Source organism: Serinus canaria, chromosome 3, assembly GCF_022539315.1.
Source record: "Serinus canaria isolate serCan28SL12 chromosome 3, serCan2020, whole genome shotgun sequence".
Classification (NCBI taxonomy): Eukaryota; Metazoa; Chordata; class Aves; order Passeriformes; family Fringillidae; genus Serinus; species Serinus canaria.
The window spans coordinates 36,121,066-36,146,805 of NC_066316.1; the positions used below are offsets into that span (position 1 = coordinate 36,121,066).

The following is a 25,740-nucleotide window of genomic DNA, read 5'->3' on the forward strand; positions in this document are numbered from 1 at the left end:
AGTGAGATCCAGAAATACATATAGATGCCAGCTCACAATTATAATGTCCTTTTTGGGGATGTCTTTTTGTCGCTCATGCGCCGGGGTCAGGGCAGGAACAGATGAGAGGCAGGATCGTAGCAAAGGCGAAGAAGTGCTTCATTCAAAAGAACTGCATGGTTTTTATTGAGTGATAAGATGGATTCTATTCTATTGGCTAACACTAACATCTTTCTCATGCACTGCCCTTGAAAGGAACGGAAAAACAAGGTGGAAAAATAAGCTAGAAAAACAGCACCTGCAAGTTGTTTATGGTCAACAGGTTATCACATCTTTCCAACTCCCTAAAATCTCTCACAAGCCGCTGTGCAAAACGCTTGCTATTTCTCTCTCCCTGTCCCATGGCACCCACATCTTTTGACTGAATCAATATTACAGCCCTTCCTTTGTAAACTAAGCTGTTTAATATTTTGGGCGTAAATATCTCAAGTGAGGGTGCCCAGAGGATGGAGCTTGGTTGTGCTCAGTGGTGCCAAGCAATAGGACAGGAGGCGAGGGGCAGAAACTAATTCCCAGAAGTTCCACCTGAACATGAACAAAGGCTTCATTACTGTGCAGGTGACTGAGCATTGGAGCAGATAGTCCAGAGAGGCTGTGGATTCCCCCGACTGGAAATATTCAACATCCCTCTGGATGCAGTCCTGTGCAATGCGCTCTGGGATAGGCCTGCTTGAGCAGGGAGGTTCCGCCAGATGACGCACTGTAGTCCCTTCCACCCTAACCCATCCTGGGATTCTGTTGTACGTGCAATTAGCTGCCTCTTCGGGCAAAGGGCTGCCCTGCACCTGTCAGTGCGGCTGTGCTGCGCCGGCCCAGGACACGCGAGTGCCGCATCCCGGCTCCATCCCCCCTGGGCCGCCCTTGCCCTGATTTAAGATGGCGGCGGCCGCGCCCGGTCACGTGCCGGCGGGCGGGGCGGCCGCGCTTTCCTCTCCGGTGGCGGCGCGCGCGGCAGGATGGAGCCGGCGGCGCTGGAGCGGTTCCACAGCCCGGGCAAGGGCAGCGGCCTCCGCTCCCGCCGGAGCGTGCGGCCCGGAGAGCTGCTCTACCACGACGCGCCCTTCGCCTACGTGCTCAGCAAGCAGCAGCTGGGCAGCGTGTGCGAGCGCTGCCTGCGCAGGTACTGGCGGGAATCCGGCGCTCCGCAGCAGCGCCGCCCCTTCCGCCGGGGCGGGGCCGCGCCGTGCCTGCGGGCCGGGCGGGAGCGGCCGCCGAGCGGCCGGCTGTCCCTGGCGGGGCGGGATGGAGATACGCGCTCCGGAGAGGAGCCGGCTGTGCCTGGCGGGGTGGGATGGGAAGGGATGCGTGCTCCGGAGAGGGGCTGGTTGAGCCGAGTCCCTCGGCTATGTGCTGCCAGGGCTGACGTGCGGGGTTTGCCGCTTCCTGCCGCTGTTTTTAACTGGGGTTTTTTTTTGTTTGTTTGTTTGTGTTTTTTTTTTTTTTTTTTTAAAGCGGCTTTTTTGAAGATGTCGCCTCTTCCCAGGCACTGCTGTTCTGGGGAGGTTTTCCGGGCTGGGGGAGGCGGCGGTGCCGCTCCGCGCAGTGCTCTCGCTGGGCCGGCGGTGCTGGGAGGGTCCGGCCCCCGGCGCGGCCGAGGGCAGCTGTGCCCGGCCGAGGGCAGCTGTGCCCGGCCGAGGGCAGCTGTGCCCGGCCGAGGGCAGCTGTGCCCGGCCGAGGGCAGCTGTGCCCGGCCGAGGGCAGCTGTGCCCGGCCGAGGGCAGCTGTGCCCGGCCGAGGGCAGCTGTGCCCGGCCGAGGGCAGCTGTGCCCGGCCGAGGGCAGCTGTGCCCGGGGGCACGCAGGGCTGGGAAGGCACCGGCCCTCTGGAGCTCCGTGCCGCCTGGCCGGGTTTATCCCGCTAAAGAGCACGTGGGTTGGAGACATGCCGTAAATAAGTGCCTGCCTTCCTGCCGCATATCCCTGCAAGTGGAAACTGACAAACACATGGCAACTTGTGTTTGTTTAGAAGGAAACAAAAACAAAACTGGATTTTAAACTAGAGCGGTTTCCCAGCAGGCTGGATTGTGGCAGAGCTGTTAAAGTAACATCTATGTATTAATACCTGAAACATATGGCTAGATGAGTCAAACCCCTGTGTGATCGATTGCCATTACATGAAGAAGAGAGACAGGAGAAAATTCGATATCACTAACTTTTCTTTTTTAGGTTTTTGCTTTCGTTTGATTTTTTGTTGTTTTTTTCGGTTTTTTTTTTTTTGAGTGGGGGGGAAGGGGGTTAAGTTTAAGTTTGAAGTTTTGTTTGTAGAAACAGTCCAGGTCATTTGCTTCATGTCCTTTACAGGCATGAGAATATGCGTCTCATTTAATCAAAGAAAAAATTGAAATTGACAAATCTATTCCAGGTGATGCTTGCATCTTAAAAGATGCATCTTGCATCTTCAGCATATTGAAAAAAAAAACCCAGCCAAACCAAAAACCCAACAAAAACCTGTCCAAAGAATGCCCAAAAAACCACCGAGCTCAAAAGATTTTTAGCTCTTATGTCTGTGAAGTCTGACTCGTCACATCAGAGCCTTTTGGGGTGGTGACTGAACTTTTTCTGCTTGAAGTTGTGAGAGGCTGCAGACTTCAGAGGACAGGCTGAGTGCAGCAACAGGTGGAATAAAAGTGAATCTGAGGTGTTTGAATGTAGACGTGTAACCAGGTCATGTTTTGTTGGGAGAAATAATGGTATTACCAGCTTGTTATATCACAAGAGGCTATTAATTTGTAGTTTTGGGGTTTTTTTTCTATATAGTGATAGCGGTTAAACTTAAAAAAGTAAATGAAGAAGTCAAAAATATATTTCCACACCAATCTGTCTTCCTTTGCAAAATATGCTGTGGGTAGACAGAGTTTATAGCTCATGACTGTCCAAGCTGACATTTATCTAATTAAAGGATATATATACATCAATACAGGGTTTGGGGTTTTTTTTTTTTGAATGCATAGAAATTAGGCAATTAGTAAAGTACTGCTGAACTGTGATGTGAAATAGAACTGTTTCATCAATCTGGTTTTGATCTGGTTAAATCTGGTGTGCTCTTTTTTCAAAGTGAGGTAGCTGCAAAAACTTACTGCTCTCTTCCAGGAATAAAGATAAAAGTCATGTTGTCCACTACTGTTCCTGTTTTTCACTCTGATCTTTAGGTGGCAGTACAGGAACACAATTTTAAAAAAAGTCTAGTTCTTAACATTGATTTAGTGTTTTAGCAATCCTTTTATATATGCAATTAATGTTTTAGCAATCCTTTTATATATGCAATTAATGTTTGAGGCTTTACACTCATGTGTAATTCTATGCTTTTGTCTCTCTGCTTGTAGTAGTGAATGTTGTTTGATGCAGTTTTAGGCTGTATGAGAAGTGCTGGGTGAGCCAAAAGATGGGTAGTGAAGTGCAGAGTATCTTCCTTCTGGACTGCATGCTGAGAGGCAGCATGGTGTTGCCAGGATTTGGGGTCACAAGCCTGCGATGGTCCTGACTTACTCTGTGACCTTGGCCAAGTTCCTACAGCAAGGGTCTGATGTACCAAAGCAGGGTAAGGTTGGCTGTTGGGGGCAGGTTGCTGCTCTGTTTTAGAAAGGAAAGCTCAGGTAGTGCAGTAGTTCTGCTTAGTCTTAACTCAGTTAAAGTGAATGTTATTGTGGATTTAAAGTGCTGAAGTATTTCTATCCAAGAACATATATATGTATGTGTGTGTGTGTGTGTGTGTATATATATATATATATATATATATATATATATATACACAGTGCATCTAATGGTAGAAATATTAACAGCCCTTCCTTATTTTACTGGGCTGTTAGTACTGTTTTTATAGTGACAATAAATTTTTCAGTCATTTTTTTTTAGGTCTACATTGTATGTAGAGCAGATGGCAGATTTTTGTCATTGTCTCCCCTTTTGTGATTTCTTCTTACTTCAAGTAGAACCCTGTATTTTCTTATGAAGAGGTTCACATTGTTTTTTTTTAATACAAGGCTGGGTTAAAATGCTGTGCTGTAGATGGCTTAATACAATAGCATAGCTGTTTGAATGGTATTCTGATAGTAATTATAAAAAATACTGCCCTGAAATAGGATACATAATAAAGATTTGCTCTGAAATACAAGTTAAAATTGAGTGGTGGCAGTGTGTATTTGTATGGAAGCAGTGTCTTGGTAGAACATGATGCATTGCATGATGGTATGTTTTTTGCAAGAATATCTGTAGTGTGACAAAAGTTCAATGGCCAGCATTTTTTCCAATAGTTTCCTGGGGAATGCAACAGAAAAGATTTTTTTCTCTTACTAATTAAGTTTTCTTTATGGCTGCTTCCATGCTTTAATACCTCTTTAATGTTGGTCTGACTCTCAGATTTTGAATTGAAAATATACTCAGCCTGTTATAGATATGGAATCAAAATGAAGTCAGTGATATCTTTGCTTTTCACAAAACAGTTCTGTGATGCCCTGTAGTTACAAGAATCCATTGCAAGAATATTTAAGTCTTAGTTGATACTTAGGAGCAAGCAAACAAACTTTATAGAATCTGAATCTCAGGAAAAGTAGGGAAAAAGAGGTAACACCACCCTATTTCAAAATGCTATACCATTTATACCTTTAAGGAAAATTAATATATGAGAATAAGTAATGAATAACATTATGTGTAGACTATGAAATAAAAGGCATTAGTGTTTCTTGTTTGGGTAAGGTCAGAGGTTCAGACTATGGAAGTGGGTTAAGGGGAAGTATGAATGTATTTTTCAATGACTACAAGTTTTTTAAACATATTTAAAAAGAGAAAAACCAGGAGTGGTGATAAGCTAGATGAGAATGCAAACGTTGTTGCAGTATATGGGAAATATAACCAAGCTGAAGAGTTGAGTGATTACAGTATACTAAACACAGGCCAGCAATTGTCTTCTCCTTGCTTGATTTCACCTGATTTAAAAATATTCAAATGGAAACACCTTTACATTCAGTCCTGTATTTTCTGCATTTACACACTCTTAAATTGGCTGCTTTGTTATTACTATCCCTGCTAATACAATTACTGCTACTAAGACAATGTTGAGTTATTTCATCACCATGAAAGTTGGCATACCATTGTTGAAGAGTAGAGTGTCAAAGTTAATGGCAGCCTGAAGGTACAAAACTAAATGCAGTTTTTTAAGTGGAGAGAAGCAGGATTTGACTCAGAGTGACAAGGGGGTTGGTTGTGATTGTGTGATCATTCCTACCACGGTATGCCTTAGAGTTGTGTGGTTCTGCCTGAGGAGAGCTGGTTGCTGACTGTTCAAGTGGGCCCTTTTCACACTGCAGCAGGGAGGTCAAGAGAGGAGAGGAGCTCATCATTTTGACTCTTCAGCAGTGGGAGTTTCTCCATGAAGGTTCTGTCATTCACCAATAGCGAAGATGCTTCCTTAAGCAGCAAAGAGAGAGCCTTTTAGCACAACAGCCAAGTTATGCTGCTTCCTGCTTTGCTGGGTGATTAGGTGCAATGCTTTTTTTTTATGTGATGTTTAGCATATGTGCAACTTCCAGTAATGCACAAGGCTGTAAAATCTACACTGCCTCCATGTTTATATCTGAAAAATACTTCTGTTGCTGGTTAATACAGAAATACATTTAAATTTAGGCTAATTTCTTGAAAAAATCCTGTCTTGTTGCTCTAGGTGTTCCTAGTATAGGTATGTTTTTCTCTACAAGGATTCTAGAGTGTGGAAAATGAATATTTGATTCTTTCATTCTTTAACTTTTAACTTTACATCAGTTGTCATCAAATGAAGATAAGTATTGTAGTTCTTTCGATAAACAGTATCCAAATATCCATGTTTTATAGTTTGCTTGTATAAAAAGATGTTTTGGTTTTTTCCCTCCTGTAGAATATTGTTGTTCCATGGTTGTTTATAGAATGGAACAACAACGTTTTTAAAATTCCTTAAAGATATGTCAGAACATAATTTTTAGACTTACCACCCTAATGAATAAAGTTGGTCAGCATGACTTGGTGCCTTGTCAATAAGTCAATAAGGGTTTTAAAATGTGAGATATATGATGTGTTTGGTGTCCTTTCAGTGCCAGTCAAAATTCTAGACAGAGTTCCAGTAGTTTTCAAGATGTGTAACTTCTTATGGAGTAGAGAATATGTGTGTAATCACATTGTAAGTATTAGGAGCAATTATGTTTTTGTGCTTCCAGGATAGGATAATCCTGGGAATAATATGCTATAATTTGATGGAGCATCTTGACAATTAGGAGTGAAATTGCAGCACTGACTCTTGGAATATGTGAAGTGTGAACTAAGAGCCAAGCATGTGAAACAAAATTATATGTGAAGTAGAAGCTATACAAAGTATCATGATTTCAGGTTCTGTGTACATTTGTGAGAATGTTTCCCAAGACCTGAGAAATTGAGCACCATCACCACCAGTACTGTTTCTCTCTGTAGCTGGATGACAGCCTAAAAAAAGGCAGCATTTTCCTTAGAAGAGACTCTCCCTTCCCCATTTGAACTTAATCCCATATTGTTGAAGCAACTTTATGAAAAGCAGGATAGAAATGGTTTTTGTTCTGCCCGCATGCCAGCTGGAGCCATAGAAGTGGCTTTCAGGCTGCTGTCCCATGCTGCCAGTAAAGTCTTCTGTGAGAGAGAGTGAGGACACAGACTGTGTTTTCCTTCAGTGTCCTGTCCGGAGAAGGTCTGGAGGAGAAATTATGCTCCACCTCCCATTCCTTCTGTTTGGAGTCAGGTTGAAGTAGGGGGAAGAAGGAAGCTCTGGCATTCAGGATAGCATTCCTAAGTTGTCCTGGCCTGCCTGTTAGTTTGGTTTGCTTCCCTCACAGCACCCTTTTTAGTGTGTCAGGAGGTTTAGTAGACCAGGAGTTTTGTGTGTTACCTGACTATTTATCCTGGAGGCTTGTTTTGAGAATGTAATTCAGGTTCTGTTAGCTGTAAACCCTTCTTTTCATTGCATAGCATTTTGGTCTTCAGTTGGTGCCTCTTCACTGCTTTGGGTACTGTGGGCTTGCTTTGGGTAATATATGGGTCACTGCTAATCTCCTTCCCTTCCTCCCCTGCCTTGTGGTCTTGAGACTGTTCATGTCTGCTGCTGCCAGCCTGGCTCTGCTCCTGTTAATAACAGGAGAAACAGAAAAGGGAGAGGCATTGTTAAAAATAAATTCTCCCAGGTCAAGAGTTTTTATTGCCATGCCTATCATTTATGGAAAATGAAAATTTTAGACATGCTTTAAAGGGCCCTAAAGCTATTACTGTGTTGGGATTTTGTGTATACAATTTTCATGCTTATACTGCTCTGTAATTTGAAAGGTATGGTATCAAAATTGTTGTCCTGTCAAGCTGTGTCTGACCATTTAAGTTTTAGCATTCTTGTAGATTTTACTCAATTTAGGTTTTGCTGTGTATCTGCAATGCACACCTGATACTGTATTTCTGTTCTGCATGGTGCAGTCCTTAATATTAAAGTTTTAAAATACTAATATGCTCTGCATAAATACTCTTTGCTTGTGGTTATTGATATAATGATGAAAATAAGTTTGTGGATTGGATTGTCTTCAGTATGCTTTTCCTGAGGTTGAACTGTAATTGTGCAAGTACAAAATTATAATCAGCACTAGAAGGGAAAACATGAGTGATTAAAATATGGTAACCTCTAGGTAACGCGACAACACAATTAGTTCCAGATATTTCCTGAAGAAAGTTTTTAATTATGTGTGACTTGCTCAAAGTTTTGTACTGCGTTAGGAATTTATTGTTTAAATTCTTTAAGAACTGTTGCTGATATCTTGCACATAAGTATTGGAGTTCATGAATTGTTAGAGATTACTTCCACTAAGTGTCCTCAAAAGCCACTCTGTGCTTTTGCCTATATGGTGTATGGAATGATGCTGTTTTCCCTTGAAGAATCTTGTCTTCAGAACCAGTTGCAACAGCTGTTTTGAATTATCCAAATTAGATGGGTGAGGCTGATAGAATTTTCTGCATGTCTCTCGGCCCTAGCCATTCATGTTTTGAAGTGGGTTATGGATCTGCTTGACAACTTACCTGATGTGCTGGCTAGGAGCTGCTGAAAATGCTCCCCTGAGTCCTTGATCTCCTTCCGGCTTGCCCCTTCTGCTTCTCATTTGGCACTTTGCTGTTCATATGACCTGTGATACACTGGTGCAGAGAAATAAACTGCAAAAAACATACTATGCCAAAAAAGAAAAATCTTAGTTCCCTTGAAACAGCTAATTGCTGGGGGAACAGAGCTGAAGTGGCCATTGAACAGGGGTCAGGGCTGTGCAGTCTGGTAGTAGCCTTTAGTCTACTGAAGCTAAAGATGAAACTCTAAGGACAGTTAGAGGAATTTCTGAGCCTTTATGGATGTCTTTAGGAGAATTAGGGCTTTCAGGTGTGCAGGATTGACTGGCTTGTTAGTGTTGAGGGCAATTTTTTCTGCCTTGTAGTCCAGCCTAGTCCTGGACTGTGAGACCCCACCCTCATTTCTTAATCAAGGCATGTTTCAGTCATATTTTACTTCCTCAGAAGCATATCCTAGTGTCACTTTAGCAGTAGAAGCACTGCAAACATTTGCAGTTGAAGTCTTGGTTCCGTGGGGGTTTATCAACTTTTCTGACTTCATCTTTGAAACTGATTTTACTCATTTTGGGATCTGTGCTTAATTCCAGCAATCACAGTTCTCACAGCGCCTCTGTGGCTGACTGAAAGATTTCATTTGGAGGCCAAGCAAAAGTTTTGAATCATTCCCAAGGGTGTAATGAATCCTGATGACTGTAGGTAGGTGTTGGTGTTCAACACAGTTGGTTGAACCCCAGTAATTCCTGTGCCAACTCAAGCTGCAATCCCCTATTCATGCAATATTTAGCTTTCCTGTTTATCATCATAACTGCTAGCTGCCTTCAGCTCAGCTTTGATATTAATGTCATTGTTCAAACTTAAATTGAAATTAAAGACTGAGGTTTTTTTTGAAGTATCTTGGCCTCCGAGTTCTCATCCTGCAGTCAATAGGTAGGAAACACAGTTTTGGCCTCACTCAGGGCAGGCTTGCCCTGGCTGTTCATGTAGTGTTTGTGTGCTGCCTGTGTCATCAGGTTTAAGCATTCAAAGCAAAAAGACCAAGAAGGTGTGTTGAACACTATTTATGAAGGTGTGATTAGGAGTGGTAATGGTCTCAGAATCACAAAAGATGTAGAAGTGCAAAAAAGGAGTAAAAGATCATTACTAAGTAAAAAGAGGAGATTAAAATGGTCTTATAAACGGTAAACCCTTTCTTACAACTCACCCAAATATGGCTCATTCATACAATCTAATTCAAATGTCTCATTCAGCTGCTCTAAGTGTGCAGTGGTGATCTGAAAAGACAGTTTCTTTGGTGATGGCATTCTTGGTAGTGAGAAGGAGCATGGTAGAATAGGGAGAAAAGTTGAGATGTTTGGTGAAGCATGGTCCTCGGGGAGGAGGGATTTGTCTCAGGAAATACTGAGGGTGAAATAAACTGTCTATGTTTCTTAGGGTAAAATACTTTTTCACTGAGTTTTGTGCTTCTTGGGCAGAAACTTGTTTTTATTTATTAGTCAAGAGCTTGAAAGCAGCTCACTTTAACATAAAGGTTCAAAATGGAGTGCTGTCTTGCTGGGGTTTTTTGTTTGTTTGTTTGGATTTTTGTAGTTTTTTATTTGTTTTGTTTTTGGTTTTGTTTTCCCTTTCTTTTCCTGTTGTGTTAAGTACTACTCCCTGGTAAGATAAACTATGACACCTTTTCTTCTTTGTGTGGGCTAAATTCCACCTTGCAGATCATTTTGTTCAAAATCTTTATTGAATATCGGATGGGATGAGAAAGTTTATGCCAGGCTAGTACACTACAGTTTAATTTCATTTGGAAAAAAGATTTTTTTGATCAAACTCTGGATACACATATTTTAAGAATTGACTGAAGGTTGGTGTGGGTTTGTACTTTGTGTAGCTGGTTTTGATTTCTGTGGTATATTGCCTCCAAGTCCTCTCCAGCTGTTGAAAGTATCTCAGTCCAGATTTCTGAAAAAGCAAAAACAGATTGAAGGATTTAAAAGCAAAAATGAAGTGGGACAGAAAACCACTTCAGAGATTTATGGTCATAAGCATCTATGTTGGTTTAGCAAATGAGACTGGCTATTCAGTTATTGATGAATTTTATCCACTTGTCATATTAAAACAGTCATAGTAGTTGATACTCCTGCACAACAGATGGAATAGCCATGGAAACAATTTCTTGAAATACTGTATGAAACTCAGTATGTGATGATTGATTTATCTGAAGCCTTTGCCCCAGGAGAAGGAGGCTATGCAGTTATCCACCCAAGATATGTATAATATCAGGTGCAAAACAGATACAGCAATGAAATGTATTTTATCATCAGTAAGATCCTTTGTAGTATTATGTTGGATCTTCTGTTTGTTTGTTTGTTTTAATTTTGGTTTTGTTCCACAAAATAAGCACATCATACTTAGGTAAGTAAGTATTTCTTAATATAGAATGTCCCTTTCTGTGGCTAAGAAAGCGGATGAACTGTGCTGATGAGCACTAAAAAGAGTGACAGGTATAAAAATAACAGAAAAGTTATAGAGGCTCGTAGTTGGCAACCCAGTGCTGAAAGAAGTTAATCTTGCCACTTCCAGGGGATACCTAGTCTTTTATTAGACATGTAGTCAGTCTGTGTATTTCTTATATGTGGGTTTTGCTGCCAATTAATAGCCTTTGCTGCTTTGGCAGTAATTTTGATTGAATTGCACTGACTGTTTTATGTGATTACTGCTTTATTCTGTGTTCTGATATGTCAAAACTACTTATATTCAGTTTTTAATGAAATTCTATAAGGAGTGCAGACTTGATGAGCATTGTATGCAAAAGATTGAGACCCATGTAAAGACTTTGTGAAAATTTGGCATGGGGTTGTTTTACTGGATTCATGTTTCTATTGAAAAGTGTAATGACAGAAGAATCCAGTTACATGTATATAAAATATGACATGGGTTGGATTCATTAGTGCTGAGTTAATGCCACTTATGGAATCTAGGATAAAAAAAAAAATGAATGTGTGGAATTTGGTATGTGTGTGCCAAATTATATATTCAACTAATTTTTTGTTGATTAGGAATTTACTGGATTTTCCAGGATTATATTTTGATGGTGTTTGTTTTATTTGGTATTGCAGGGAGCCCTTAACACTTTCTGGTGCTGTTCACTGCATTTTTAAAAATTCCCTTGGCAATAATACATGTCACATTACTTGTGTTCACAACCCACTTGTAAGGACTGGCTGTCATTTTCCTCCTTTATCCTGCATGGACATTGAACGCAGCTTGGGAGAGGAGGAGTCAATAAAATCAAAGAATGGCTGTGCTCACCTCTTTTTTTAAATGTCTTGCTCATGTATAAAACTGAAGATATTGTCAGCTGATGTGTATATTTTAATGCATGGATGAGGAGCACAACAGATGAAAAAAACCTTGTAGTTCAGATACATAATTGGAGGATTAGACCCCTTCATTTATCTGTTAAGTTTAAGGTCTTTCCTAGATTACCTGTTTGAGAGAGATTTGAGGTTTATTGCATTCACCCACATATTTAGAAGTTATTGATAGAGTGTAAAATAAATTTACTTAAATTATATGTTTGTATATCACCTTATGGACAATAATTTGCCTTAAACTACTTGAAGAATCTTAAAAGTGATTATAGGCAGCAGAAAGCATATCTGCTATAAATTTATTAGGAAACAGTCTACTACTAGGAAACAGTCCAACACCAGCAGTTTTATATGTATACTTGGAATTAACATGGCTTTTTAAAATTGGTAAAATATGTCCTAATTGTGCCAGAGCTGAAAGCTTTGCCATGCAAAACTTTATGGCTCATGCAATTTGCTGGATGTTATGATTGTTCCTTTCAGTTTCAAAAGCTGTGAAACTTGCTTGTCCTTGGCAAAAAAAAAAGTCTTTGTGTGGGGGGAAGAAATGCTGTTTAACTGATACCATAGATGGAACAGTAGAGGCCAGTGGAATGTGAATTACAACAGACTGAAGAAAATGTGTGAAAAATTGTTTACTTGAAATGGACTCAGGAGACATAACCTGGAGAGCTGCTCATAGCAGAAGAGATATTAACTATGTCTGGGGAAAACTGATTATAAGGGAAGAACACAACAATTTTTTAAAGTAGTTGTCTGCTATGGATGATATTCTAGTATAAATCAATTTCCAAAACAAAGAAAAAATTTAGCAGATGGAAGCTGAAGTTAACAATGTATTTATGGCATGAAAAGCTACGAAAAATGCTTTCTGATTTTTGTGTAAAAATCTCAGACAGATTTGGAAAGGTGAGACCTGAAGTCCTAATTTTCTCTAGAATGTTACATGGCTATGACCCTCTGTGCGATTCATGGGAACATTTGAAAAATGACAAGGAAAATACAGGACTGGGAAGAGATTGATAATTTCTGTACAAGATTTCAATTTCTAGAAGTTGAAGAGCATCTTTCAGAGAGGGTAGAAAAGGTTTAAATAGACAAGATTTTTTTTTTTTAATTAAAAAGATCTCTATGATCTTGTAGGTGAAGTGGTGTGGAGGGAACTGGATTTTGAGCCAGGCAGTAGAAAATTTTGTCTTTTATTTGGTCAGGAGGGCTGTGAGATGAAAGCCTCAATGCAAGGCATGTGGCTGGAGAGCCTGGGGCTGTTTTCATCATGCCATCGGGGTGGTTATGCTGCCTGGTGGCAGAAAAGCACATCAGGTATATCACGGTCTGTACCAATGAACGTGGATGTTACCTGCAGTTCTGAATATCCTGTTTCAAAGGTGGTTTTAGCCTCTTATCTTGTATTTGAGTCTCAGGGGGAGTTGAATTATTAAAGGACATATTTTGTCTTTGAACAAGTAGCTCTCAGCAATGTCGGTGTTTGGTGTGCACAGAATACAGTGATGTTTGGCTTTTTTTGTGGGGAGCTGACATAGGGTCACTGCTGCAGCTTTCCTTCCCCTCATCTGCTTTGAGACAGATGAAATAATTTACAGAATGCCCAAGTGCATTAGAAATTAGTATGGAGCCAAAGATCTTGTCCTTAGAGATTGCCTTGGAAGTTGTGACTTTGGGAATATGTCTGTTCAGAACCATTGCACTGAGACTTACTAATTTTTAATTTTCATATCTTCTTTTTAACCTCCCCCTATGGAGTCTTACAGGCTGTATCTGTCAGTAACCATACCATTTTATAACCCTTGTAGTTAGGGTTACTTTTAAAGCACATACTTAGTACTTGTTGATATAGGCCTTAATATTAAAATCAATTTTCACTAAAAAGTACTTTACTAATACCTGTTTGTTATTAATTGAAAGACTATGCTTACTTTTCTGCTTATAGCACATAAGGATTCAGAATCAGTTTTAAAAACTGCATTTGTTGGAACATCTCCATGTTGATCCATTTTACAGCTTGAAGGTAATGGCCTTTTTAAATATTCATTTTATTTTCCCAGTACAAAGTCACCTGCACTATGTGTTTGCCTCCCTTTTGTTGTAAATTCTTTGATGCATGAAATAGCTTGCCAGTTGTCTCTTATGTTCAGGAGTTAATGAATGGTTATCAGTTTATTGCAGATAATAACTTAACTACAAACCGTAATGCATGCTTAAGCTCATTGTGTAGAATTTTTGCCTTAAGACAATGTTTAATCAGTGGTTATAGGTTTAAGAATGTCATTCCAGGCTGTGCATTCTCCCAGGACTACACAGCAGAAACCTTCTCCTCCCCTGCCATCCTGCCCCATTCTGTGAGCAAAACTTCTCTCAGCTTTGAAATGCCTCCAATTTTACCACAAGCTCATCATAGCTTTTAGTAAAGCAGGTGTTTTGTCTTTACCTCGTGGTGAGTCCTTAGTATTTGTTCTGACTGGTGAAAATTAATGACCTCCAGTTTTTCCTAGGCTTGTACCTATGAAATAAAGTCTGCCCTTGACATGTGTATTTCCTGTTTACTGCTGTTGGGGATGTGAGTTCACAGTAAGGAAGAATAACATCTCTGTGGACTCACCTCTGCAGTTATCCCCTATTAGAATAAAGACAGAAAAAAGGTTTAAATTTTTTTCAGCTTTTATGACTCCTAGAATTAGTAATTTCCAAAAGTGCATTTTTTTTGGTTGGGTGTGTTTTCTTTTTATGCATATATATGCTTCTTATGCAATAAAAAAAAATCTGGATTACTTTTAATTGGGAGAATTATGTTCTCTTAAACTTACCTCATAGTGGAAATAAATAAAAAATAATGTTTGAGCAGTCTTTAAAAATTTTAGGTTTTAATTTGGCAAAGTTATTTCCCAATCAATTTTAGATTGAATTAATTTAAAAAATCCATTCATTCCTTCTTCTTGATTTTTATTTTAAAGTTACTGACATTTTGTTTAGCAAATAAATATGGTGTGCATTTGAGGAAGCAAGTTTCTACTAAAGCAGTGCAGTTACTGCTGTCACTCTGTGCAAGGTAACATGGTGGTGGTAGGCCATCAAATAGACCTTTTACTTAATGAGATTCACCACCAAGCTTTGTACAGTATTGCCTTCAATATCAGGCTTTTGGAGGAACCCTTCAAATAAAAGTTACATCTTTTTCTATTTTAAAGATATCATAGCAGTTACTGGAAAATCATTAAAAACATTTGGACTCTCTTCTTGCTTTGTACTAGTTTTTCATCTTGTGCATAATTGTGTGTTGACAAAGCCTCATTGACAGAAAATCAACTCTGAAGTGTGTACAGCATGAACACGTATGTTGATGTGACTGTAGTTCCTGTAGAACTGTCCATGAGGAGTGATGCTTTCCCATTACTCAGTCTTGTTCCTTAGCCTGTTTCAGCAGTGAACTTGGAAGTAAATGTCCCTTCTCCACACACTAAAAGACTCAACTGCTTAATTATGCTGGGGGTTGTCAGTGTAGCTGCTGCCCTTGTGCTTTGCTTTAAGCCCCCCAAAGTGGTATTTAGGTCTTGTGTGATGGTGCTGCTGGGTGTGGAGGTCAGGTGCTCCACGTTGCTTTTGGATTGCTTGCTACAAGCAGAGCCTGGCCCCATCTTCAGGAGCTGTGGTTTCCTTTCACCACTTGAGTTCAGCTGTTGGGTTTTCACCAATGACCAAGGCCCTCTGTGGCTTGGTTTTTTTTTTTGGGGGGGGCGGCCTCCACAACCAAAATGTTTCCAAAGGGAGAGCAGATGTGTCCTGGTTTGTTGTGTAAACAAAGTTGTTTGACAATCCTGTTTTCCAGGATGTTGGGCAGAGGAGCCATTTCTGGTGAACACAGGTAGCAGCAGCCCAGGGAATAAACATTCAAGAGGATTAATATAGTTTGAAGAAGTGAATAGATATGATTGGTACTTAAAAATATGCCTGGAGAAAGCCTGATTTGCACTATCCTTAATTGTAGAAAAAAACCCCAGCCTAAACAAACAAATACCCAGAATTAAATTGCTTTTCTATGTTGTGCAAAAACACTATTCTGTCTTGCTTTTTTTTTTTTTAAACTAATTGACAATTTTAAGTTGCATTTGACTAACATTGTTTCTAAACTTACTTTAAATACTCAACATTCAAAAAGCTAATTTGTCTAAAAAGTCTCAGTAGTGTGATTAGGTTTTTAATTGCATGTTCAGTTTCAATGAAAGGATGATCATTAAAAAAATCAGTGGCAGACACAAACAGTGTTGGTCTCTAAGACTTAGGCAACTTCATCTTTCTTGACAGATGTTAAAGTTCTCTAAGATAAGTTTAAAATTAAAAAAAAGGAGAAATTACAAGTGAAGCTTGTCTACCCACTTGCGAAATGGCCAGCAGCAAGAAAAGCAAGAGACACCCACCAAAATTGAACTGCAGCTTCATGATACTTTGGTTTTGTTTTCTAGGTGGCCAAAGTACTCTTGTGTGTCCCCAACAGAATAGGAGCTGGTGTTCTTCAACACTAATTTTGGTGGATGCCTTCCACGTGCTTCAGCTAATCTGAAATTTGAAATTATGCTCTATTTTAAAGATATTTTTGCAGTTGCAATCAGATTTCTCAGTAGAATTAGGTTTGTAGCTTTCTATTCTCTGTGAACACAAGGTCTGACCTTAGGAGGTGTTTAGGTGTGGCCACTCCTGCTGAAGGGATTAGACCTTGGACATAAGGTGCAGGAGATGGGTTATCTTGTAGGACTGAGCCGTTTCACTTCATTTCTGACCTAATCAGTATTTGAACTCAAGGTTCAGGAAATGAATGCTTACGCTTTCATTTCTATAAGATGCTGCAATGAATTGGAAAATTATACTTCAAGAATACATGAGAACTCAGAACATCTGTTACAGTACTAGTGAAATGTGCATTTCACATGTCTGGCACAAGAAAAATAAATCCTTCAGATCTCTATATATTTTGGAGTTGCTTTTTTTATTTAACCCCTTCAACATTTTTTTTCCCCTTTTAAATTTTCCTCCTCTTATTTGCAGAAGACCTAAAAGTAAGCCTGCAGCATTTTTCAGAATGGTAGGATTTTTAAACAATTAATTTGCTAAAGTTACTTCTGATTAAAACTTGGACTGTGGATTTAGATTTTGCTTAGAAAATCAAGTTTGAATTTTCAAGCCTGATTTATGTACAGGAAGATTTCTTTGTTAGCGTTTTTTTTCCCTCCTGTTTTTGTGAACTATTCTGTATAACATTGCTAAAACAAAATGTGGATCCCTTTTGCTATCGAAAAATATTAGACTGTTTCTCTGAATGTGGGCATAGTAAATATCCTAATGTTGAGAAGACATGATTTATGTATTTGGATGTGCCCATTTCTTTTTCATTTCTAAGAGCAAGTGACTATTTTGATAAATTGTCTTTGTTACTATTGATGCAGTTTGTACTTAAGTATCTTTGTTCCTTTCTCATGGTTGAGCCCATCCTATGACACTGCACGGCTGACATTGTTCTGGAGGTTAGTTGTGCAGAATTACTCAAAAAACCCAACCCCACTGGGAAAGGAGAAGAACTTCCAAAACAAAGATGAGGAGGGTTCCAGTTACACTGATCAGATAAGATGGGGTCAGTTCCTTGTGTTCAGACACACTGGCTTTAATGTGCACGTTCTCCCCCAGATGTAAATGTACCCTCAGTGCTCATGGTTATCTTTCTGGTGAATGAGGAAGCATGGTCAACACTGAAATGAAAAAGTATCTTCCAATGATAGATCTGTTTTATTGGGAATTGTTAAGCAGAATGTAAACAATGACTATGAGTCACTCTGTGACTAGAAGATGCTCAGTTGACGGGGTCTTAAACTGGAAATCTCTTATGCTGAAGTGTTTGAAACTACTGTAGATACTAACTATCATCTAAAGCTCTGTACCTACCTGAGAAATAATTATTTCTTTGGTCTGGTTATTGTTGCTTGATGCATTTGTTGAATACTCTGCCAGCTAAGAAATTAATTAGCTAATGAGAAACAAAATGACAACGAAAAACTGGAACTATGAAGGATGGGTTATGCTCTGAAAAAAGCTGTGCAGATAAGACCTCTCCTCCTTTGCAAAATATGATATAGGATATAAAATTTACATACTCTGTTGCTATGTGGAATAAGTAACAATTGTGGATTTTATTAAGTAAAAATTAGGTGGTATTATAGTCTTGCATGTTCAGTTGTTACTGGCTGTGTACAAAATCTCTATATATCAGCTGTGGTTGCTATGAATAACTGGGTGTGTTTCCCATCATTTGTCTTTATGTGATCACTTTGGTGATAATAGAATTTTCTGTGAAATGGTTTTGGTGGCTCAGAATAAATTTAAAGCAGACAGAGTAGAGTGGAACAGTTATATGATCATGTGACTTACTTGTGTGAGGAAAGATTGATTTGATACAAAAAGACTTGACCAGCTGTTTTTCTTTCTGCTCACAGATCTCTTGTATGTGATGGATTTTAAGGGAGTTGAATGTTGCAGGAGTTTTGTCTTACCTTCTGCCAGAGTCAATTCAGTGCCAGTTCTAGTTAAAAGATATTCTTTCTTCGTGGTTGTCATATATACTGGGAAAAAAAAAGTTAGTATGCCATAGGGAAGGACAGAACTTTTATTTAGCTTTAACTTTGCAATTCAGAACTATTTTTCTTAGACTAGTTTGCATCACAAAATAACATAATGTATTCTTCAGCTGTTCTGTGGTAACAAGTAGCATCCTACTTTGTGAAAAAACAAATTATTAAAAAAAAGGTAACAATTCTGGTGAAGGACATCTGTTGCTAACTAGTAAATTATGGTGGGGGGGGAAGGAGTGTTTTTCAGCTGTAATTGGTTGCATTCTGGAAGTGTAGGGGGACCTCGGGTAAAGTAATGCAAGAGCAATCACATTTGTGAGCAAAATGAGATTGTGCCTGGCATCTTAAGGAAAGGTTTGTGGGGTGCAGGAGTCCTCAGAAGAATTATCTCAAGAACTGAAAGCTGAGGGGAACCACATGATGGGTATTGCTGCTGTTGCCTCTGCAGAGGATAGTTGAACTTGTGTTTTGATTATTGAGAGAATGGACCAAGTTTAATTAGCAATTGGATGTTACCTCATCTGGAGCTGTCAGATTAGTGGCACCCCAGATTACATGCTATTTAAAAAAACCCCAAAACTTAATACAAAATAGAACCAAAAATGCAGAATACATTGCTTACCTCCTGCTCTACTAAGCATCCTTCTATTTTGTGTGTCCTTTAAAGGTGTGCCTTAAAGATGCATAAGCCTCTCTCCCCACCTCACTAATATCTTTATGGGAAGTAGCAGGACTGCAGTGTACCCTTCAGCCATGTGCCATTCCACTATGCTGTGGTATTTCAGGATTGACAGGGGAAATCTTATTCTGCTGCTTTTCTTTGAGAACAGTGTGAACATTGCATCTGTCTTGGCTCACTGCACCAATTTCCAGGTGCCTGTAATTGCATCCAGAAATGTTTGTGAATTAGAGCTGTTGATGAAGTAAAGGTAGACTGCATACCAAACCTTCTCCTCTGCAGCCTGGCTGGAGTACCCAGAAACAATAGGAAATTTCAGCTGGCCTTCAAGAGTAACACTGGGGAAAAAAAATGCATTGCCATAGATCGTGCAGGAATGACACACAGGAAATGGTTGCAGGAAGGTCTAAGAAACCCTGTTTTATTGGAACCAAGTGGAGCTAAAGAACTGGGTGTATGCATCATGGCTGGGGCTTTGCAGCCTGGCAGTAACTGGTGGCCCAAGGGTAGGGTAAGATTGATGGCTTGCTCATTCTATTGCCCATTCCCATCAGGTGCAATGTGGTTAAAAGCTTCAAGCTTTCCCCTCTTATTCAGAAACTTTGTCTTGGTAATACTAAAAAAGAAACAGAACAAACCATACTTTGTTTCTTCTTAATTAGTATATGAACATTGGAGTTTACTTCCTTTAGATGGTGGATCTGGGCTTCATCATATGTAAATTGTCCTGGGTTTATTTGTTAAATTGTGTTTATTTTACAGCTTCCTTAGCTGTGTTTCTGATGTTGCATGGATCCCATTTTCCCAAGAGTCAGTTATGAATTTTTGTGGTGGTTCATGAATGTCTGATTTTAGATACTAGAATTATTAATTACATCTAAGCTCATGCTGTGGTTTTCCTCTCCTACAGACCAATCCAGATCAATGACAATACATGCAAATTTATTCAAAGATTATGGGGAGTACTCCAGGATGTAGCTGCAAGTAATCTATATTCATAGTCCATCATGTGCAGTGTGTCTACTCTCTGAACAATGGGAATGGTCCCATTAGAGGAGACAATTTAATTTCTTTAAAACCCTGTGAGCAGTGAACTCCTTGTTTCTTGTGTACCTGTAATGAATGAATAAGGGCTTCCTCAGGAGAAACCAGCAGGGTATTGTTTTAACAAGAGGTCAGCAGTGAGGCTGTACTGTTCACTAGGTGCCAGCAGTATGGCACTTAACTTGGCTTTTGGGTGCTCAGCAGGGCACAAAGTAGTGAGAAGTGTCTGGACTATGGTTTACAGTTACTCTTTGCTATGGGGTTTATGTGAGAAACAATAAAAAGTAAAGGTTGAGTTTCAAACTCTGTTACCTCTGTTACCTTAGTTGAGTTAGGTGTTTGTTAGAAGTCTACTTCTGAGAAAAAACAGTAGCTTTCAAATGTGTACAAACATATCAGTGCATTTTCATATTTGTTCAAAATTCAGAATGTTTTGGAAACCAGTGAAGACAACTGGTAGAAATAAACTTTGGCTGTATGCCTAAGGCATGGATCTTGAGCCTGAAAACTCAAGAATTGGTTTGGTTCCAAAAGACAAAAAGAGTTAATTAGTTTTGATAGAATAAAATTCAGGTTTCAACTAGTGTAGACTGACTGAAATTGTGTATTATGCTAAGAATAGCATTTCTTTTAAAGCCCTAATTAGTCTTTTGTTGCTCTTAGGAGGTTTGATTCTAATTGTTAAATTGTAGAGTTTTCATCCCTTGGATGCCCAGTTATTTGTCAGGTGTTCACAGAGTGATGCAGCCTCTATGTTGCTAATCACCAGTTTGGGTATCTATGGTTCTTACAGCATTGTGTGGTGGCTGACAAGGTTTGGAGTCCCACAAGTGTTTCCTGGTTTAGAAAGGGCAGCTTCAATTTGCCAGAGAAAACTTTGTATCCAAATATTAGAATTTCTTTTGTTGTGCAACTGATATTTCAAATAGAGTACTGCATTAAAAAAACCAGACTTAAGACTGTTTGTTTGTGAAAAGTCATCTGTGATTACAAAATGAAGACATTTTCAAAAATGTACTTACAGTAGGAAAAAAAAGAAGATAATTCTGTTTTGAGTTAAGGACATTAATCCTGGGTAATATATTTAGTCTTGGGCAATAAATTTATTCAGATGAAGTATTCTTCTTAATTCCTTTCATTAAGTAAATGGTCTTTGTGAGAACATAATGAGTGACTTTGATGTGGTCATTCTTCCACTGAAGCATGATTGTTTTTCCTTAAAAAGCAGATTTAAACTTGTAATCAGTCTTTAGAGTATGAAAAGTGCAATAGTGACTATAAATGAGAAATTTTAACAGACTTTCTAGGCATCCCACAACTGCTATGATTGAGTTAGCTCTTCCAAGTAAATGGATAAAATTCCAAGATTCATAGTCAGCCTGAAGTATTTATATATTCTGTTAAAGATTGTAATGTTTGTCATGTGCAAACAATGTGTAGTTTTTGTCATATGGCTTTAGTGTATTTTTAGGAGGTATATTTTATTTTTTCTTTGATGAAAGTAGTAAATTTTGCATGGATATTAAATACTTTGTTTGACAAAGGCTTGTTAGCAGTATATTTTATAAGTACAATTAATAAATATTCTCCACAAGGCAAATTTAAAATGAGAATCGAAGTTCTACTTTTTGTTGTTTTTAATTTATGGCAGTTATCTGTTGCAGGTATTTTTTAAAGAATGGTCTATTCATAATACTTAAAAGAATTTGAAGATATGCAAATATGCAAGTTTTTTCCTACTGTTACTATTTTGATCTTCTTCCCAATTGGTCTCAGTAGCTGTACCTTACATGAATTCCAATTCATGCCTGTGTGGGGGCTTTAATAAATACTTCCTTACTTAAGGCCTTTATACTTTTATTTAGACTTTGAAAGATTTTTTTCTCCCTTGGTATTTTTCTTGTTAGAATATGGTTTGTTTTGTTAATGAGGTTTACAGAAGGAAATACAATTGCATCATATAAAGGTGGATTCGGTCAGGCTCAGGGTGGGCTAAGCCCCTCTGCTCGGGGTTTTGCAGAGCTGTTAGATACAAAGTTTGAAGTAGCTGGGATGGAGCATTAAGTGGAGAAGTTTGCCTGGAGGGGTGTGTGTGCTTTATTTTGAGTGGGGCGGCACAGCACGCTGGCCAGCAGTGTAATGGACCGTGTGTGCTGCAGCTTGCAGGGATGGAGGGGCAAGACGTGAGAGCATGCACAGATCACCTCTGGTGAGAGAGAGCAAGGGTAGAGGAGTTTGTTGTGCAAAAAAGGATCTCAAGAAGAGCACTTTCTATGAATGTAGCTGAAGAATGGTTACCAGCTGATCTGGTCACATGCAAGATATTTTTTTTGGCATTTAAATACCTGTATGCTGATGGAGAAAGACGAAATGTTGAATTCTTTGGAGGGGTAGGCTTATGGTCATATAGGTACTGCACATTTTGGCTGCAAAACTGTAAAATTTGTTATTAAAGAAAAACTTGTTATAAATATGTGGCTTTCTGACAACCAGTATGTATTCATCTGAATTTAACTTTTCCTGTGTTTAGTCCAAATTTTAGATCAATTTGATTTAGACAGACATGTTCTGGATTTGTGAAACAACAGTGAAACAAGCCTGATTAAGGGATGCATCCTGACTTTTAGTGGTCAGGATTATGGTATACATGGTTAATGAGCTGTGTGGGTTTTCCTGTATTCTCAGTGAGATATTGGTTGCTCTCTGGTTAAAATACAATGTAGCTAATATATTTAATGGAAGGATTTATCAATTTTAAACAAACCAGCAGAGGGGTACTTCTGTCAGGATAGTGAAGTCGGCCTCGGCAAGGCTCTGTTCTCAGTATCAGTTCTGCTGTATTTGCAGGTTTTCTAGTCTCTGCATTGGAGGTAAATAATTCCTGTGGTTGGGACTGTTCAAATCCTTTCCTTCACTTTCTACACTGGCTGCTTAACTCTTCCAGAGCTTCTATGCTGGTATCTAGTTCAAGTGTTTGCAGTACTCTTTGAAATCTGACTATCTTTGCATGGCTTCAAATTGCTTCCAAAGTGCATTTAAACTAGTGGTGGTTAAATGTTTTTGGTGCTGTTGTAGTCTGCTTATCTCTTGCATTTTGTGTTATATTGCTATTCTGTTTTCCATTTGCGTAAACATTCTTGAATGATCCCTTCCTAACTTCTATAACCTTCATCATAACCTCCTGAAATTTTACTATGGTTATGTTCATTCTGTGATTTCCATGAAACTGATAGCTCATGTATTTCTTGCTTTCATTGTCCTGTGTATTAGAGTATGATATTTGGCTAATTAAATGTATCTGCTTTTCTTCTGTAAGTATACACTTCTCATCATTTCATAATTATTTTCAGAAGATTTTATTAGGACTTTCATAATGATGAGAGCAACTTCTATACATAAAGTTACTTGGATCCTTCTTTGTAGGATATTTTAAACTGTAGAAAATTAGGAGTATGATGAAAATAATGAAAAAGAAATATATAAAATTCTGTTAGTACCTTTGTTATACCAGTGTTCCATGTTATAAAGATTTTAGATTGTTGGTCAGTTTTAATATATTAAAAATATAAGCTGAGATGAGGAACTGAACAGTGTTAAATATTTATAGCAGAGGAAAGTCAATAACTACAGAAAAATGAAAGGTTATGGGCTCCTTGTTTGAGGTTCCCAAGTCTATGAAAAAGGGTTAATGCAGATATTTAAACTTGCTAATAAATAGCATATGCTTTCTCAAGAAATTGTTCAGTTTTGCTCCTACTAGGAACTTTTAAAATCTGTAAGAATAATGCTTCTTGCTGTAAGTAAACTTTGGAGCAGTTACATTTGCATGCTATATTAGTGATGGGTTTTTTTTTTTTGGTGAATTATTGTACTTTTTGAAAGACCAATATTTAGACAAAATTATTTCTCATTTCCCCTCTGCTTTGTTCCTGAAACTTTTCCAATTTTTAAACTAAAGACTTAAAATATAAAAAAAAAAAAAAAGTCATACAAAATGGGGCGCAGTTGACTTTTTTAAACAGCTATCTTGTAACCTCATCTAGTTTATATTCTACTGACTAAAACAAAATGCTTATACATAAATCAGCCTCTCTGCTCTTGATTATTGTGGGCAGTGATGCAGGGACCAATTCTAATAGAATTTGCAGGGAAGAAGTCAATTGAGTTTCGACAGGGGTCATGTAGGATCCATAAACTCCCACGGGGCAGTTATCAAAGATGTAACTGTATGCAATGGAGCATAACAGAGCTAATGCCTTTTACTTACTGATTCTTGATGAAACAATTAGTTTGACAGTGGTCACCATGCACTTTGCCCTTATTAGATAGGTTTGATAGTACAAACAATCTTACAAGACATTTATAAGCTTCAAGGTGATTTTAAGTTCACAGGTAATTCTCCCAATGTGGTGCTTAGGTATCAATTATCAGAGATTTTACTTTTGCCTTCTTGGATTTAACTCATACTCAATGTGTTTTTTCTTGATACTATCACTGCTTTATAAAACCCAAAAATTATGGGTTTGCCAAATCCCATTTTAAATCTTTGTTTTAATTGGTTAGTTGGGCTGGTGCTATGTGGCCCCTAGAAAAAGGAGAATGAATAAACTTACCGTACATATTGATGTCTGTGTGTGTGTTTGTTTTTGAACAAAAATTACCCTATGACTGACTTATTTTTGTTAAATAGATGAAAAAAAAATTGGGTTGTAATTAATAGGCATGACCCTTAAAATAATATCTCTTGTATTTTTTTAAATGGTTAAAAATAATTGGCAAATATTTTTGGGGGCATTTGCCGTAGCTATTTATGCTGCAGTAATGTTCACTAATTGTACTACTTTTGTGGTGAGTACATTACTGTAGTAATAATCCTTATGGCAAAAATAGAATATAACAGATAGCTTTTGTTCTGTACAGTATAAATCTTGTTGAACTTGTTCACTCTAAATTTATGAGTGGTATAATAATGTGTCATCTCATTCAGTGTTTGCGTTTTGAACCAATATTATATTGTCTGTCTCGTATCTAGATAGGGAAACAGGCAGGAAAACTAGAAGTTGTGCACCATTTTAAGTGGAAACTTTAACAGATTGCCTTTTAAATTGGTTTATAGCTTTTACATATATAAAGTATTTCTGGCCAAGTGTGGTTAGATGGTAAATATTTGAGAGATTTCAGTATGCACATATGTTACAATATTGAATATTAAAAAGTATTCAGTGAAACAAAGTAATTTTATTCAGATCCACATCTGGATATATGTTCAAATAATAATTTTCCTTCTTTTTGGAGTTGGAATGTAATTATTTTGATACAGTTCTTACACAGCAGCTGAGTTCTTAATTTAGATACATTCAAAACTCAGTTTAATTGCAAATCATTCCTGTCTTCTACAAAATAGACAAGTTATCAACGTTTTTTCTTCTGACAGAAGTATGGGCTTTATCACCTGCAGCTGTTGACTGATCATCAGCTTCTGTGAAATCCAAATCTACATATACATTTGAAGAAAATGGTAATAAAAAAAAAAAAAAGATAAAGTGAAACCACCACAATATACCAGGGTTTTTGAAGACATTATTTTTTGTCCCCCCAATTTTAAGGTAAGCGTGGCAGAGTATCTGAAAAATTAGAGAAGGTGTAGTGTAACAGTGTGTGAAATTAATTCTTCTCTGTTATTGCAGCTTAATCTGTTCTAGGGGACATTTTTGGCTCCTGAGTCATTGTGAATCATTGGATGCAAATGGAATAATGTGGAAATAATGTGCAACAATTCTCTGTCCTTGTGATCTTAAATTCATTGCCTTTTATTTATTTTTTTTCTTAGTAATCATCTTGCTGCTAGATTAAGGTTCTCTTTGAGAACTCTTGTATTCAACCCTCCATGCATAAGC

General features: G+C 38.4%; 1 protein-coding gene across 1 annotated transcript in view; it reads left to right on the forward strand.

The window, feature by feature from the left end:
• The first annotated feature begins 57 nt into the window (after positions 1–57).
• Positions 58–25,740, forward strand: part of SMYD3 (SET and MYND domain containing 3) — a 380,180-nt gene continuing 354,497 nt past the window's right edge. Inside the window, exon 1 of the mRNA XM_050973100.1 lies at positions 58–1,159. Coding sequence (XP_050829057.1) covers positions 996–1,159 — 164 coding nt within the window. The 5' untranslated portion in view covers positions 58–995. The remainder of the gene's footprint in view (positions 1,160–25,740) is intronic.